Genomic DNA, 18,858 nt, shown 5'->3' on the forward strand with positions numbered 1-18,858 from the left:
AGCTCCTGGGACAGTGGGAGCTGTCCCTGCCCATGAGAGGGATGTTAGGACAAGACCATCTTTATGGATCCTTCCAACCCAAACCATTCCATGGTTCTAAGTGTGCTCAGCATTGAAGGACCTCCTGCTCTCTGTGTACACTCAGAAGTGCCTGTTCTGAGGATTTACCTCAAGCCAGAAGTTCTGTCTGGACAATAATGAACAAATCACTCCTCCTAAATTGAAACAAATGCCTTAAGCCTATGAGCAACCATGTGATTAAGCACTCAATGGGCATTTTGTGTAGCCATATAAGTAAAAATGTGTGTTCCACATGGGCAGTGGCTACACTGCAAACAACACTATTTGTAGTTATCAGAGACTTGTTAATTTTGGACAGATAATTCTGTGCTTTCCAGGATGACAGTGTGCATTCGTGTCCATAACCATGTCTCTTCAGTGACTAAAAAAAGTCAGAAAAAACCACTGTCCCTTTGTCAGCTTGTAGCCACTGCAGTTTGAATCCCATCAGCTCATCTCAGCCCACCTGCGTAGCTTTAATTTATTAAAATAGCTATAAGAAAGCTTTAATAAAATTAGGGACAATCAGGAGCCCAGTCAAGTAGAAAACTGCCTGACCCATGAGGATAATTACAGGAATTGTCAAAGTGCCAGGGATCATTTAGCTTTGACAGCCAGTATGGAAAGATGGATTCTGGTGCTCTTGCTCTGGCAACATTGTGCTGCCCTGGCAAAGCAAAACAGAGAGAAAACTGGCTATGGAAAGCTGCCTTGGAGTAGAGGAGCATGCAGGGAGGAGGGGATACATAGGTGAGGAAGTATAAGTTGCTAAATAATTTTTCTTTCTGTCAGACGGCGCAGGAAATGCGGTCTGTGATTTCTCACCATGACGTGTAAGACAGAAGTAACAGACACATTATCAGATTTATCCATCATTCTGACAAAATCTGGGCTAGGTGTTGTGTACCTGCTGCAATTCCTTTAAATGTGGCCTTTGAAGGACACTTTCATCTCATAAATATTCAGTAGCGCATCTATAAAAATGCACGGAGGAGTGGGGGAACTTGGAAAGGAGGTGCAAGCAGACGAGTGAGGAAGGTTTATTTGTGTAGTGTCTTGTGCAATTTTTATTGCTTTTTCCCAGCTCCTGCTGGGGGTTCTTCAGCTCTGCCTGCAGATGTTCTTTAGGTGACTGATGTGAGTGAACCTGGACGTCACACAGTTGGTTTGGGATTTGCCATCTGCCTGTGCTGCAGACCAGTTTGGAGAAGAAATAATTAGAAGGAAATGAGTGAAATGATAGAAGTTGTGCCTGGCTCTCCAGCAGTGCACTTCATCTCTCCCAGCTGTTCATTTCCATGTTTTCTGATACATAATTCCAACAGATACACTAGTACTAAAATTCCAGTCCTCTTACTTAGAGGTCAGGGATCCCTTGCAGCTTTAGCAACCAAAATCCACTTGTCACAGCAATATAATTTTTCCTGCTCTTAATTTTTATTTTAAGCATTGTGTTTTATTTTATCTATTTCTAAACCAAATTATTACTGTGTTGTGGCTAAGAGTAATGTTTTTTACACTTCAAGGTGTGAAATGCTGCATGCCATGGTTTCAGGTCAGTACATGATGTTAGAAAGAGGCAGTGACACAGAAATCTCCAGTAAAGAACTTAACCTAAATAATCATATTAAAATCCCAAATTCTGCAGAGTCTAGCCTCTCATTTCAGGTCATTGTTGCTTGCTTCTTGCCCCTACTTAAATTCTGGGTCTTCATTTAGGTTCTGATGTATGTCCTGATCATTCTCCTGTGATTGGGAAGCTTTCCTTGCTTGGAAAACATCACAAGTTCCTAAGCAGAAATTTTCAGTGACGTTTTTATTTGCAGAAAGATCATAAACTTCATAAACCTTTGAAATGTATTTTTCAGTACTTTTTTCACATTAAGGCTGAAAACAGCTGAGCTTGTTTTTTTTTATTTTAATTAATGCAGAATACTATAAAAAAATAAAGTCCATATGAAATAGTTTAGTTGGATTCCATTTATGTTTCTTAAAGAGAAATCTTTGTACAGGGAAGGGGTGGTGATGCAGAGGGAAGGCTTGCTTGGCACAGTGCTGGCAAAGTCACAGTTTTTTTGTGTTGCTTAGTACCAACATGTATTTTCTTTTGTCACACCTTAGGGTAACAAAACAAAGCTTAGGAAAAGCTCAGGATGTGCACAAATTTCCCAGCTGTTCTCTTTACCAATACAGAACATCCTAAATAACATTTCATATGTGTCACCCCTGTCAGTCTATGCTGATTTTTTCTGCTGTCCATTTTACTGAAACTTTCCACTTGTTTCTATTCTTCTAATTGCACTCTTGGATTTTTTTTTTCCATTCTTTTATGTAGAAACACATCCTGTTGAAAATCTGCAGCCACTGCTTTCCTGGGATACAGCCCTCTGTACCTTGTTGACCCTGCACTGAGGCGAAGCATCAGCATGATGTTATTATCTGGAAGAGCCCATTTGTCAGAACATTCTGGCAGTTTCATGTCCCTGATCTTGGACTTTCTGTGGCTCACCATAAAACAAACAACCCTTCTGCCCCCAAAAATTCTCTAATCAACACTGGGCTGTAATCCCTAACATTGAGGTGCTAATTAAAAGCATCTCTGAAAAGGTCAGGCTATTTGAAGATAAGAACAGAATGTAAGATTAAAGGCAAAAATTAGGCTTGGGGGTGCAAGAGGGGCTAGAAGAATGAGTCGAGAAGCTGCTGCAGTAATTTAACATTCTTCTTGAAATGTCCTCATAGCTGTAAGTTCACTTTTGACCTTAGTTTGCTTGCCTTGGGGACTAATTTAGTACAGATTTTCATACCACATTAAATGGCCTCTGCATATAGCTGTGAGAGTTTAACAGGAAAGCAAACCTGTTCTTTTCTTACTGGGATTTTGAGCATATGGCAGAAATCTTTTCAACTTCCTCTGCTGACAAATTGGGAGTCACTTTGATTTTTGGAGACATTTTTAATTATGTGTCTTTGGTGTTTTGTAAAACCACTGAGTTAAAAATTAATATAGCCCGAAGCAGTCATAAACTCTGTTTCCTCCTACGCAACATAGCAACAAAACTGTTTATCATGTTTTACTGTGCAATCGTTACAGGTTTGCACTCATGTTCATTTTAGCTCTGATGTTTCTGATGCCTGGTGGAAAGTTTATTCAATATTTCTGTCCTGGTGCTTTCCTTAAAAGATGCTGTGGAATTCCAGAAGCAATCTCTGAATGAAGGGAGCTGGCTGCAAGTTATAGGGAATGGGAATCCTCTCTTGGGAGGAAAGGCTGTGGGAGCTGGGGCTGTTCAGCCTATCAGATCCCAGAAATTAATACTGCTTTTCTTGTATTTCAGTGATTTTAATTTCATCTGTTTCATCTGTGAACAATATTTTCTATACCAGCATTTTATCCATTGCTTCTTGAAAATAGCCCCAGTAACCCCTCCTCATGTTTAGTCCCCTTTTGCTCTGAACCACATTAAAAAGCCCAGCTTTGTTCTGCAACCTGCAGTAGCATCATGAAAGATGATGAAAGAAGAAAGAAACTCCAGCTGCTAATAATACCAACACCTTGAAAATGTTTTGAAAAGCAGGTCCACTGAATGTATTGAAATAAAAGACTAAAGGCTTTGCAGGAGGATGATCCCATTGTATCTGGCTTTTTCCTGAGTTTCAGTGCCTTGTCAATGAGAAGCTGATTCTCACTTCCAAATCCATTGCAATCACTTGGAAGACAGCACAGAGCTTATAGATCAAAATATGTCTATAACTAAAGGAAAAGCTCTTAGAAGCTGGTTTGGCAGACTTTCAGGTTTCTTTCTTTGCTAGTCCAATGGTCACCAATCAAACAAATGGTTGCAGAATATTGCAACTGATTTCACACTTCAAGAAAAATACCGTGACCTCATGAATAGAAAAACCTTAATTTACCAAACCCAAGTTTTTATTCTTTTTCTTTGACTACATTGTACTCTCCCTGAGGGGAAATCTTGAGACATGAAATAAATGTGTGAATCCATATTCCAGCACTCCATCATAAGCAGACTGAACCTGACAGGTATAGCCTAGGGAGGAAAGAGAAGCTTTCATAAAGCCTAAGTAGTACAGGCTGAAATGCTCAGGAAATAAGACAACTTGAAAAAGCATTTAAAAATATACAGGGGAAGGAAAAGGAATATAGGTACCTTTTTATTGATAAGAAAAATAAGGTGTTTTGTAAATGAACATTAAAATCTTCTTTAAAGTGCTGAAACATGGAATTATTAACCAGACTTTAAATATAGGCACAAAACAAAACTGGTTGTTGGGTGGATGTATTGATTTCTGGCTGTTGGTAACTTATGCTTTTGTCAAATGTGTTTATCCCTTTAGAATCCCATTCTCTGTTATTGGCCAAGTTTTTGTCTTGGCTCTGAGGCTCAAGGGAGAAAAAAAAAGTGTTTCCATTTTCCATGACAGAGCTAAGATCACAAATGAAGGTTTTGTACTTACCTCATGACTTGGTCTATATACAAAAAACATCTTGGAAGTACCAAATTCCACTGCTTGGAAAGGCAAAAGACAGAAACCAAAACAGAGAAGGTTTTAACCAGAAATTTTAGAGAAAATGCCTTCAGATGTGTTTGGCTTGTATAAATTTTCATGGGAGAATCCACATGACTGTCCAGATGTCAGTAAAGAACATTTGGTTTGCAATGCTTCTGTTCACTGCCCTGGTGCTTGAGGATGTGCTGCCTCTGAAGGCTGAGTGCAGCAGGATTTATTCCCCAAGTTCAATATTCCCAGATTTTTACATGTACAACCCTAGAGGCTGATTTCTTTAGTTCCATTTCAGAAACACACACAATTTTGCATAAGAGATGTTACTTTTGGCATTCTCTTTAAATATCTTAATCCACCTTGAAAGGCTTTCTCTGGAGGATGCAGAATAATTTTCATAGAGTGACCATTCCTAAGCTGGGAAGTTCCCTACTGTTGTAACCACTCTGGTACACTGCCACTGGGAGTATTTACACTACCAGGTGTTTGTCACCTGTCATTTGGCAGAGTGATCTAAATCAGGTTTTTTTCATGGAAATTCAGGAGGCTGTTCTTTGGACAAAGTAAATTAAAGTGGCAAGTGCCATCTTCTCATGTGGCCAAAGCAGAAAATGAATCTTCTAGCCAAAATGAAGTCTGGAGATTTTCCTTACCCCTCCTTTCATTGCTAATGTATTTCTAGGAACATTGTTATTGTGGCTTTTTTATGGCAGTGTCCAGATTGACTTCAGGCTGGGCTTTGACCCTTGTAATTTTGTCCCTGCAAAACCTCATGGCTTCCCTGTAGTCCTCCTGAGTCATGGAAGGGGAGGCATAGCAGGGAGCTGAAGAAATGAAATGCTGCAGTGTAGCTCCTACCCTTATACTGCAGGGAACCTGATTACACACATATGTATCACTCATTGTGATAATTACATCCAGGGGCACATGGAGTGATGCAGCTGGACCTAAATCAGAGTTGTTTGTGTTGGGAAAGAACTCCAGGATCACAGAGTCCAGCCCTGAGATGGAGCTAAGCATTCCTGGTTCACAGGCAGTGTCTTAAAGCAGTGTAGCACGAGGGTGAATGGATTATCCAGTGTACTGAGGAGAAATTAAGCTGTAATTACCAGGAATTCCAAGGGGAAAATGCATGTTCAAGTGTGTTCTAACCTCTTGTTTTGTGTTTTTTTGTCCCCTCCAACAGAGACAAGGAACCGGGGCTGCGAATGGGAAGGACAAGACGTCTGGTGAGAATGGTAAGGGTTGTCTTTATGTCTGGATGAAGAATACTGAGTAAAATGGAGCCCAAATACCTTTTACTGTAATGAGAGATGCCTATAGTGAAGGCTTTGGTGTCATAACTTACCTTTTGATTGTTTGAAGGGCTTCAGTGGATTTGTTTTCTTTTTATTTGTATGTTTAAACCCTTTGCTAAAGTAGAGTCTCTTTTCTGAGTGTGTACTGTGGTAAACCAAAGGACTTCACAGAAGTCAGAGCAGACACAAATGGGGTGAAACAAGATTAGATATGTGTGAAAAGGACAACAAAAAAACAAGGTGGGGTATTATGAGCTGCTCCATGAATGAGGAAGGTGAAAAGAAATAAAGTTTCAAAGGATTTGCTCATCATGTTTCTGTAGTCTGATTAATCCTACCTAATTTTAGGCCCAGAACTAAGATACCAAAATTGAAATCCACTTGTTTAGAGCTCATCTGAGTGTTGCCAAAGAGAAGCTGTGGATGGAGCAGCTCTCATGGAAGGACCAGATGGCAAAGAGGCTCCCAATTTCATCACTGGAGTGAGTTTGGACTCCTCTCCACTCCTCCAAGGAGACACTCATGGGGCTTTCTCAGACCTTAGGGGCTGGCAGAGACCAATTTCAGCCCTTTAAGTTGCATGAACAATTCTAATTAAAAAATGGTGATTTTTTTTTTTTTCCCCAGAAGAATGCAAAACTGAATTTTCAGGTAAACAGTAATTATTTGTGGTTTTATCAGCTGAAATCTCATTTTCTTTCTTAGAGGAGTAGAAATGCTTAATATACAAGTGATGATTAGTTAAAATCTGGTTACCATCAGAAACATTTCTCAAAGGAAAATATTAAAATATGTATATTTTAATATACCCAGCTGAAAAAGAAACAACATCAGAAAGAGGACTGAACTATAAAATGTGCTCTCTGCTTCTGTTTGTTCATCCAGTTTTAATTAAAAGCACGTGTTCTGTGTCCATCCCTTCCCCTGAAAATCAGGGAAGATCCAAGTCCCTTCTCTGAAATACCAAGGCTTTTCCAATGGGTCATTTGAGCAGTTATTTTGGATTTGTGTTTTGGTCTTTTAAGTGTTGGTCAGAGTAGAATTTTGGGCCCTTTGAAGCAACACATCCTAAAGCATTAAAAGCCTTCTTTATGGATAGTTTTCCTATTACAGGGAGGTGACTTTCCCATAAGGGCTGTTTGCATAATGTTTCAGTAAATGAAATCTGTAGATGATGCTCCCACTATGATAAAACACAAATTGGAGTGGGGAGAGAAAAAAAAAAAACAAAATAAATATTTTGGCTTGTTATAGTGTCTTGAATTAGTGGGAACAAATGTACCCTGACAGCAAAGCAATTTGCATTTTCAAGTTAACAGGGAAGGAAAGCAAGCAAAATTATGTCAGCCATTCGGGCAGCATGGGGAGCGTGCTTTTCTCTTTTCTGTTTGAGCACATTATGAACTCAGCTCATTTGCTTTGAATTTCTTTCCCAAATAAAAATTTCTTTCCAAATAAAATTGTCCTGTTGTCAAGTTTAGCTTAGATTTACTGATCCTGCAGCCTTTTTAAAAGCAATTTTTTTTTTTCTTAGTGGGGATTTTGGGTGAGCAAGGGCTGCATCATTAATTCAAAAATATATATGGTTCTAGTTGTGGCATAATTTTATGTGTAGCATACACAGACAGATGCGCAGTTAATCTTGGGCAAACAGATACCAATTATTTTTTGTAATGAAATTATAGCAGAAAAGCTGTCACCTACATAAAACACAGGAGCAGCAGGGGAGATGGAATAGAGTCCTCTGATCTCCCCAGCCCACATGCTTGCATAAATATAAAGCAGAATCAAAACTTTGAACCTGAGATTGAACGCTAAATCAAAGAAGCAGAAATGTGTAACTCTTTGTCCTTATTAGCTCTGTGTGGTTAGAACTGAAGCAGTGATTTATTGCTCTGAAAATTGGGGTGTGCTGTAAACCTACATACAGAATATAAATCCTCTGTTCCGTGTTTTTCTGGACAGAAGTCTGCAATATGTCCATGTCTTAAATGTTATTAGCCTCTTCTCCAAGTGTTTGTTTCCCTGTCAAAAGGAAACTTTCCTTCTTGTTTCCCTCTTGTTGAAAAGGAGGGAGGGTGGAGAAACAAAAAACTCTTTCATCTTATAAAAAGAAAGGAAAAATAAAGAAAAGTCATGCTCTGACAATGTTTGCCAAAGCAAACTGGTCTGGTTGCTGTCTTTGCTCTTGTTTACAGATCAGGAAAAGCTGGTGAAAACTGGCCCAGACAACAAATAAAGATGCTTGGCTTTTCTCAGGGTTTGATTCACACAGTGAGACACTGTGGGGTCGAGCTTTGTTCATGCATTGCAGTAGAAAATGAATTTTGGGCTTGCCTCTAGGTTAGGTCGAAACTGAAGAAAATAAAATAATGACCATGGCAGCCAGCAGTGTCCCTCTTTGAAGACATGTATGGCCTTGCTGTCACCGTGCAGCACTCAGGGAAATTCAGTCTCTGGGGATTCCTTTTATAGCAGGGATGGTTTGGGTAGACACAAATGCATGTTCTTGTTTGACCTTCCTTGGACAGGAACAGTCTATCCTTAATTGTGTTTAGTTTCTACGCCCACAGCAGCAATGGCAGCTCTTAGCAAACCTCACTTCAGCAGCAGGGACTGCTCTGCTGCACACACAGGATGGGGGAGGATGGAAGGGACCACAGGGGGACATCTGGTGCCACCTCCCTGCTCCCAGAGCAGCGGGCACAGGGCTGTGTCCAGAGGGCTCTGCAATATCCCCAGGAGGAGACTCCAGCCCCTCTCTGCTCTCTGCTCAGGGCTGGGCACTGCCCAGGGCACAAGTTGTGCCTCCTGTGCAGGGGGAATTGCTGGGCTCAGCCCCTGCCCGTGGCTCTGGTGCCATTGCTGGGCCTGGAGCAGAGCCTGGGCCTGCTCTGCCCCTCCTGCAGCCAGGGACAGCCAGGGATGGACAGGGACAGCCAGGGATGGACTGGGACACCCCAGGGACATCCAGGGACAGCCAGGGCTGAGGCCCCTCTCAGCTGGGGCTCCTCTCCAGGCTGAGCAGCCCCAGCTCCCTCAGCCTTTCCTGGGCACGGAGATGCTCCAGGCCCTTCCTCAGCTCCAGGAGCTCCTGTCCCTGCTGTGCTGAGGAGCCAGGGCTGGACACAGCAGCCCAGAGGTGCCTCCAGGGCTGGGCTCAGGGGCAGCATCCCCTGACCTGCTGGGAATGCTCATCCCGATGTCTCCCAGGACACTCAGCTGGCTCAGGGACAGCTCAGTGTCCCTCAGGACTTCCACATCCATCTCCAGCAGGCCACCCCCAGCCTGTGCTGCTGACAAGGGTTATTTATTCCCACATGCAGGACTCTGTCTTTGCCCTGGTTGAATTTCAGACAGTTCTCTGCCCATCTCTCCAACCTGTCGAGGTCCCTCTGAAGGGCTGCACAGCCCTTGGGGGGGATCAGCTGCTCCTCCAAGCTTTGTGTCATCATCAGACTTGCTGAGGAGGCTTCTGCCCCTTCATCCAAGGCAAATTAAACAATCTGGGCCCAGTACTGAACCCATAACCTCAGTGGGACCTTGAAGGACCTCAGTCTACCTGAAACCCAAGTGATGCTTATTTGGGAAACTGCAAACGTAACTTGTAAACCTGTTACATAACGCCGTTCTCTCTGGTAGAAAATCCGAAGGAAAGACAGCACTGCTATTCCCACACAGCTCAGTGTGGGATAAGAAGCTGTAATTTCCTTTATGCTCACCTAGTTTGATTAGTTGGGACAATCATATTTGCAGATGCAAATATGAAAACAGAATGTTCCTCTCTGACTAAGTGAATAAGTGATTCTTCTCTGTGACCTTGGCAATGTCACAAAGTTCCTTTGTAGGTTAACACTTGTCACTTCTTGTTCTGTTTCACATTGCCCTGTGTTGTTTTTATTCTTGTGGTGTAATTTGCAAGCTGCTCTCATGCAATCTACTCTTTAATAGCCCAGCACAACTGCCAGGGAAACAATTACATCAGAAGCAATTATTTCTATTTTCAAATTTAGAATCACTCTTTTTCCTATTAATAGATCTCACCCTTTCTTCTCAAAGTACATAAAGCATGTGATTATTAATTGGTATTAATAATTTTTCTTGGAAGATGAGATTTATCATTCAGTAACATGAATATTTATGATAACAAAGTAAGTGTTTTCATGGGATGAACTCAATGCCTTCCTGGTGCTGAGTGAAATGAAAATGAGTAGGTTTTGCATGAACTGAGATGTCATGGTGGATTAATCCAATCACAGCAAGATGGTCAGTTGTATTTTCAGTTTCTTCTCATTCCCAAACACTTGTCACTGTATGAACTCTGCTTTGGGGCATTCAGAAAATTATACATGAATAAATATTCTGTGTTTTATCCTATCTGTGGGATGCCTCTATGTAAAAGATGAAGATACAGTAGAGTTAATAAAGTAAATTATTGTATTTTACATCTAAAATGGAGTCACTTCAGTCTGAATGCTTCTAGAAAACATTAAGGGTAAGGGTAAATAATTGCAAAGCAATTCTGCGTGGGAGAATAGAGATCTCTCTCTATTAAGGTTTTCTGGTGTAGGGAGAGGCATCTTGCAGTGTTATCAACAGACCATTCACCCACTCCCTCTACTCAAGAAATTTGGGAAATTCTGCTCAATGCACACAGGAATAAAAAGAAAATCTTGCCAGATCCGACAGAGTGAATAAAAACCTTCATAGTTATTTATGTAGAGTGCTTAGCTTAATAGAGCTTCAATTCCTGGCTAGGGGCCAGGATCATTATTGTAGTATGGGCTAATATAAATATCTCTTTAAGAACTCAAAATTAATTTTCCACTAATATTCTCCAATGACTGCGTAAAAAATGTGCTGTTTTTGGGAACAGCCCTACAAATAAACTTAGTGGTGGAAAAAACAATTCTGAGGAGGGAGGGGAAGACATAAGGGTAATTTGTATAAATATTCAAAGGACCTCATGGAACATGGTTTGTTGTATCTTCCTGGGCCTAGAGGTCACATCTTTTAGTTCAAGGAAGGGACAGAGCCTGAACTGCTGCATTGCAATGTTCTTGCATTTTCTTTCCCACAAAACATTGCTTGTGTGGCAAGAGATTAATCTTTGGTATTGCAAGCAACTGCTGAATCAATGTAAAAAAAAACCAAAATACTCAACCCTTTCAAACTGCTGCTCTCTGATATTTCACCCCCACAGCACTAATCAGAAGTTAGGATGGGGAGTATTGGACGAAGGTAATTAATATTGAGTTTTCCTGGGTGATAGGTTGAGAGCTGGCAGGGAAATTAGCTTGCCTTGTTGTCTCTTTTCACTGTGGTGTTCTAAATTTCTCTCATCCCTTTTAAGTGGTGCTTCAAGGGATGTGCTCTCCCAGTAATGCAGTCTCTCTTATTCTACTTTCAGCCTGTATGCAAAGCCAAATTCTGCCCTGTTTCATCCAGTCTAGCTGGTCCTAGTGGGGATCTGGGAGGTGAAATGAGAATGATTTGTTGTACCGCATCCCACATCTCCTAAAATAAAAAGTCTGTGCCTCAGCAACATTCTCAGACGTGTCTGCAACCACCAAATACCATAACACCTTCACAGAGCCTAAATCCAAAAGTGTCTGAACCCTCAGTATGGTTACATAACTTGTGTTCGGTCATGTACAGATCACTCAGGCTCAGAGAGAGGTGTAAAAACCCTGTGAGAACTCAACACTCTGATCTGTAGCTGAGGGTGGATCAGATGAGAGGAGAAAAAGTCCCAAGTGAACAGTTCTAGATGAATCCCATCTCAAGACATGGCAAAAATGCTGCAGGAAACTGCTGAGTTTCAGTTTAGGCATTTGCCTGGGGACAGCTGTACATAAAGTTTACCCAAAATCAAACCAAAGATGTCTCAGGTCCTCTCCTGGCCTGGATCTCTTCCTTTGTCCATCCTGATGTGTTTATCCAGGAGTGTGCCCATCCCTGCAGGCAGCCAGCAGGGCTCAGTTAAAGGCAGACTGAGCCTTAATAAGGCTCTGGGATTGTTCACAGATCTTCCCTGGAGAGGATGCTGAGAGGAAGAGAAGGGAATTATACATGAACTTTATTTCCTCTCCTAGGTGAATTTCCATTTCTGGAGGCCAAGGATGAGCATGAGTCCTCTCCAGAGGGATGCTGTGTGCTTATTTATTTGGGGTGATGAGGGCAGTGAAGGATTGTTCACAAATATTCACTGACCAACAATTTTTGGTGTTTACCCAAGAACAAAACTTCCAAAGTGATGATTTTTATGTGTGTTTGAGATAATGTGGGCACCTTCTGCACTGAAACTTCACCTACACCCACGTGTGCCTGTCCATGTGCAGTGACCATCTGCTTTCATGGAGAGGAGCCTCTGGGGGAATTTAATCAATGTGTCTGATCTAAACTGAAGTTACACTTCTGAAAGAGTAGATATCGTTTGTATTTTTCTGTTATCTGTCAAGTTGGCTTTGACACTGTGCATTACAGCTGCACTTCATCTGATAATGAGAAGCTTTCATTTGTTAAAAGTTTAGGCAGAAGCATCTTCAAAAAAAAAGAAAAGATTGTATAAAAAGTTTCATCAATTAACAGCAGTGCTCTTGTAGTCTGGCTTGTGCCCTTGCTCTGGAATTCCCCACAAGTTCCATTTTGTGTATCATTTATAACCACTCTTATGACTCCCAAATAAGTCCAGCTTCCCACACAAAGAGTATAGCACTAGCCACATGAAGGATGTCTGTCAGTATGTTGCTATATAATGTTAATTTTGCAGCTTTTACTTGCATGTTTTGGGTTTCTTGTTTTCTTTTTTTAATGCAGAAGTCTCACAAGGAAAAGAAAATACGGGGCAGAACAGCACAAGTATAGAATAAAAATTTCAGCTTTTTAAATCTGCTTTTTACGAACTTAAAAAATGGGAAATTATTTCAAAATATAAAGTTTCTATTAACTGGTACCTTTGACATGAGGAATCTTCACACTTAATACTTGTGCTACCAGTGAATCTGTCTAGGTACTTATATGGTCCTCACCACCATAGTAACTGAGAGTCTTCCAAGTATTTAAAAATAGAGATAACAATAACAATTCTTGCCCTGGTCCACCTCTTTCTTTCCAGCTTGCCAGGAGAACAACTTGATTAATTTATGGGATCTTTGTTTTGCACACAGTGCCTGCACACAGCTTGGGAACCTTGTGTGCCTGCGTGGATGCGATGTTCTCAAACCGAGTGCCTCCAAAAATCCGGCTGCATTTCTAAAAATGTGAGAGATGAACACATGTATAGGAGTTATATATATATATTTCTATATGGTCCCTTACAGTCTGCTCCTTTGCAGGAGGTAGAAGTCAGTAGAACTGCAGCATTCCTGCAGTATTGAGATCAGGAGAAGCCCAAGGAAATCATCGTGAGGTGCCTCATTCAAGTGGGCATTTGGGCACCTGAAAGGTGGTGGTAGCCCAGCTCCTTTCTGAGAAACTGTCTGGAAAATCAGCTAAGGTCATTAGAGGGGGAAAAAAAGTCAATGATTAGAAATGAAATAAAAATTAAATTAAGCAAAAGAAAATAAAGCTGTGGTGATACCGGTGGGTTTTGCCTTTTGGATGAGTCATAAATACACTGGAGTTCCCATCAAGTGTTAATGAGGAAAGACAGAATTGAAATGATGCCTTTGACAAGTGCCATATTTCTTCTGGAAATCAGTCTGTAATTACCAGGGAGCTGCCTGACTGTGCACCAGGGAGAAGGAGCCTTCTTTCCGTGACTGGCACGTAACTGGCTGGCTTCCCCAAATGTGCAGTGCCTGGAAAATGTGTTCCCTTCGCAGCAGGAGCCTGTGGTTCTGCTTTGGTGCTGACCCAAAGGGAGGACACAGCTCAAGCCAGCCCCTCAATAACCTTGGTAACACCTCTAAAGTTACCTCAGAAATGAATCTGGCCCTGCATCATCAAGGGTGGTTTGGGGTGCGTCAGGATTGGAGTCAGTGGGGTATGGGAGCTGGAATATTTACATCTTACAATATTTACATGGAGCTGGGCTGACTGGCACAACCTGGGGATTCATCTCTTCACATTCACTCCCCGACACTAAGAGCAGATGATTAAAGGGCTACAAGAGGTGCATACAGCTGAGCAGCATGTTTTTTTTAATTTAGTCGAAGTGAAAAATGAAAGAGGAACACAATCAATGCCCAACAGTGGTTACCAGGATTTACTGTTGTGGAAACATCACTTTTCTTTTTGATTGTACAGACATGACTGTACACAGACCTGCTTTACTTCACACCACAGGCTTTTGTTTTCTTCTGACTCGGGTTTGTAATGGAATGAAAATACTTTCCTACTTAAGAGCTCCTCCGTTAGCAATCGGTAAATGATTAATCATATTTTTTTTTCTGAAGGTTTTGAAGATTTTAATTTGTAGCACACAGCTGTCTTCAGGCACTTAGCTCGATGATCCAAAATTAGTTTGTAATTTGGTGTTATCAGGCTCCCTTGTGCAAGCAGGCACCAGAATTTAGAGCTGCAGGAGTGTTACAGACATGATGAAAATGTGGTCTTTTGCTGAACTGGTGGCCAGAACAACAAGCAGGAAGGAAGTAGATGTTGCATCAGGAGCCAGAACAACACTTCACCTTCAGTCCCCTTGCTGAGAGTATTTCAGGGTCTTATATAAAATGTTTAGGTTGCTTGTCCAAGGGAAGAGAGGGGTGTCTCAAAGTCAGCCCCACATGTGTCTTGGGTTCCTGTGCCTCTTCATGTCTGCCTCTTTGGGTGGGAGACTTAAAGCTCTGTTTGCTCTCAACTGTGAAAAATCTATTTTTTGGTGACATTTTTTTGTGTTCATCAGAATGACCTCCTCTGGAGAGCCTGGTGTTTGTAGATCTTAATTTGATTTAGGCTTCTAATCTGCTTAGCTCTCTCAAGGCTGAGGAATCTGTGGGTAATACTAACATTACAAAATAATAAAAGTAATGTAATAAAAGAAATAATACATCTAAGAGCTTTTTGTCTATCTCTGGAGTAAAGTGGATGCTCAGAAGGGTATTTCAGAGTGTCTGGTTTATACCTGGACATTTAAGTTTACCTTAAATCCAACTCACACCACTCCATTCTTATTCAGATTTGACTTATCCTGACTACCTTATGCCAGGTCTCACAGCCATTTTCTCTGTGGAAATACGGACATGAAAACATCCAAATATTTTCTGGCTTGAGGATTTTGTTAGCCAGGATACTGGATTTGATGGAGGCATTTGCTTTAGCCAAGCACTCTTAGGCTAAGGAGTGTTGGTTCATTTTTCCCCCAGCCCACAGTGGTTATGAATAGGAAAGACTGAGAAAAATACAAATTTTCCAAGGAGGAATTTCCAAGAACAGAAGAAAGTTGGATAGCACCCGATATGGAAAAGGCATTTTGAAAGTCACAGTGGAAAAAAAATAGGGCAGGGTGCTCTGGCAGCTCCTGGGAGATGGTGTGGGTATTCCAGAGCTGGAAATCAGCTCTCAGCACTTCTCCAGGGTCTCAGTGACATTATTTAATCACTGTTGATGAATGAGTTCTCTAACTGTATTTTGAGTATCTCATCTTTCATTCTAATTTATACCTAAAACCCCCTGAGACTGCTGGTTGACTCTAGGTGGAGAAAGCATTAATTATTCCTTAGGTTTTAGTGAAACACTGGCACTCCACAGTGACCAATTTACTACTCCTCCTAAAAGCTGCCAATAAAAGATGGACATGTACAAATATATTCATTAGCACAAACTAATTAAAACCCAGGCTAATAGCCAGGAGCACAACACGTTACTGCAGGATTTTGGAATTAATTATGTGCCTGTGCTAATCCAACAGTACCTATCATTGCAGCTCCTAATCTAAGTTAAAGCTCTCATACTGATAGACACCTAAAATTTAGTTTATGGTGCCCAAAGACACTGCAGAGAATTTCTGACCTGGGTTTCTGACAGGAAGCAGGGATTTGCCATGAGGAAAATTCTATGCTACATCCAGAACCAAACAGAAGGGTGGGAAAGGTGAGATTAATTAAGCCTGAAGGATTGTTTATTCTTCTGCTCTTTGATTTCAGAGCTGAATGTAGGTTATCAGGTGTAGTGTCTTTGAGGGAAGGTGTGGTTACATCTGTGTGTATTCCAGACCTCCAGTTGCATTTGGGTCCCATCCTGAAGAATGATGGGAGCACATAAATCCCCATCCTGGCTTATCCAGGTTCATACAGCACAGGTGAGGATCAGCCTCCTTCTTTTCACCTCTCAGGGAACAGAACCCATCAAGGGAAGGATGTTGAGGCAGAGCTGAGCTGGATCCAAGGCTGGCTGGTCCTGAAGCAGCCATCTCTGGGTCTAGCAGCCAGCAGAATAATTCCTGGCAGAAAATGTGTATTTCAGTCTCACCTAATGATTGTATTCATCAAGCTGTATTTGTCACTGGCATAAAGTTCTTGGTGACCTTTCCAATGAATCTGTTCACAACAAAATTCCGTGTCTCTGGTGAGAACTCTGTGTTTCTGGTGAGAGCTTTGCCTCTGGCAGGCAAAAAATTGGAGAAACTGGGGGAAAAAAACATTACTGGCTTATTTTAGCTAAGAAGGTAAGAAGACAAATGGAAGATGTGGAGGTTTGGACCTTTTCTGTCAAAGGGTGATGGATGCTGTCAACAGAGGGCAAGACATTGGCTTTGCCAGTCAGTCATTCTCTCCATCAGCACCACTTGGTCTCATCTCAAAATTCTTTGGTTTAAATTCCTTCCTCTGTCAAATTAAAGAGAAAGAAACAGGTTTTCTAGACCCCAGTGGGAAGAAGTTTGGAGATTAATGGTCCATAAACAATTGTGTATATTCCTGTGCTGTTTGCCCAGCTAGGGACCAGATGTGGGAAGGTTTGTGGATGTTGTCTGCTCTCACTTGCTGGACCTCTTTGAAGATTTTCCAGAGCTGTGCCAGAGAAAAGTGTCACAATTCTTGTTTAAGTATTTATGATTTTCACAGGACAGACCACAGAAATAAAAAGCAAAAGACCTAAGTCATGAGATGGAATCCTCCAGAGGTTCGTCAGCTCAGAACCATTCCATTATGGAAGAACATCAAAAAGAAAATGTAATTTTTGGCAATTCCCCCCCATTCCTCCCCATGCCACAGGCAAACCTGGGGAACAACACAGTCTAGAAGCTGTTCTCAGATGCAGCAGAGTTAGTGTAGATTTTTGGTCTCTATTCATCATCCTAAGAAGATTACTGCAGCTAACATTAGCATTTTTGCTATTACATGGTGGACTGGCTGAAGTCCAGACTGAGTTGGAATTAGAATACTTATTTCTTTCCTTTTATTAAGTTTTCTTCTTGCAGTAGAATATGATGGACACAGAAAAAGCCAGTGAGGAAAGCTTCATCAAGGGATACCAGTGCTTTTTAGTTTCTCCCCATATAACTGTTTATGTGAGCTTTTAATTTCAACTCACTTTGGTTCTAAGTTTCAAGTTTAAATGAAAATAAATATAACTACATCCTCAACTGCAATTATTTTTGAGTGGGTACTATGTGAGACCACTAAGAAGTTACTGTTTTCCTCTCCAAACTATAAATATATCCAAATTTACTTGAAACTTGGCATGAAAAGTTTTTATAACTACCATAAATTTGACCCTTGTTTTGAGTCTTCCACAACTCTTTGGACATCCCACTAATTTTCTGTGGCTGTAAGTAGTTTTCTGCAGGATTCTGTAGTACTATGGGGTTTATTTGGGGCTGAATTTCCTGACTGAACTTGTAGAATAGAAACCAGCAATTAACCTGAGCTGAGTTAGAGAGCAGCTTCTTCTATTCTGCTGTGTATTTGTGGGGGTTCTGGCCTGGCAGCAAAAGGCTGAGTTTATTTTATTTCAGTGTAATTGCTGAGATAGGGAGTGATGCAGCCCAGAGCTGCCAGCCTCTTTTACTGGTGTCAGGGATGCCTTTTGTTGTTGTAAGTGATGCTGTCTGAATGTGACAAAACACTTGATAAGCTTGGCCAGCATGCTGGAAAATAAAACAAAAAGCATTGTGGGCTTTCAGTCCAGGCAGCTCAAAAACCCCCAGGGTGTTCTGCCCCCTCCAGTGAGTTGTTTCAGGAGAAAATCTGATCAATTTGGTTAAAAAAAAGAAGAAAGTTTTGCTTTTTACTCGTCAGGAAAAGCTGCACAGGTTGAGATGAGCACTAGAAAATACTCAGATCCTTGGTGCACATGGCCAGAGGTCTCCTGGCAGTGGTTTCTACTGGTTTTTGCAAGGCCTAAGAGACATTTACTCACAATTTTGAAGCTTTTAGCCAGTCACTGGCTTGTGTAATGAGATGTTTTCCTGCCACTGAGACCCCTTGGTACAGGCAGCAAGTGAATGTGCCCATGGGAGTGGGATGAAGCCCATGGTGCAGTGGGATGCTGCAGCATGAATCCAAACTCCTGGTCCTTCCTGCCAGGCAGGCCAGGCTGCTGTGATGGGTCAAGTTAATTATTCCTTATTTCTGTCATTTTTGCCTTTCATCTTTTTCACAAGTAGGGTCTTCTCTGTCTGCCTCTCTTCCTGTCTCCCTCATTTCTTCTGTCTCACCTCTCATTCCTTCTCCTCCCCATGAGAATTTTGTGTCTCTTCAGCACAGCCAGGTCAAGTGCTGCTTCTCCCTCTAACTGGCAAATTTCCTCTCCTGTTTTCCCAGGCAAATTTGCAGTCTGGGTCATTAGTAAAGAAAATTCATTTGCCAAAAAGAAAAATTAGTTCCTCACTAATTCTCTAATTTGGGGTTATAATGACCCTCACCTGAAGTTTCTCATTTCAGTCACACAAAAAATTTTCCAGACTAGGTTTAAGGAAGGGCCAGGTGAGGAATTACCTGGAAGTAGAAAAACATCTGTAAGTGACAAAGAAAATGTAATGTAGAGGGAGGGAGGGAGGGAGAGGGAAGGAAAGGAAGGAAGGAAAGGAAGG

At 41.4% G+C, this 18,858-nt stretch overlaps 1 protein-coding gene across 1 annotated transcript in view; it reads left to right on the forward strand.

Moving 5' to 3' along the window:
* The window catches only part of PCP4 (Purkinje cell protein 4), a 56,222-nt gene that overhangs the window by 12,201 nt on the left and 25,163 nt on the right, over positions 1-18,858 (forward strand). Inside the window, exon 2 of the mRNA XM_015642799.3 lies at positions 5,771-5,822. Within this exon, the coding sequence (XP_015498285.1) occupies positions 5,771-5,822 (52 nt within the window). The remainder of the gene's footprint in view (positions 1-5,770; positions 5,823-18,858) is intronic.

The sequence above is a fragment of the Parus major genome, chromosome 1 (assembly GCF_001522545.3).
Source record: "Parus major isolate Abel chromosome 1, Parus_major1.1, whole genome shotgun sequence".
NCBI lineage: Eukaryota > Metazoa > Chordata > Aves > Passeriformes > Paridae > Parus > Parus major.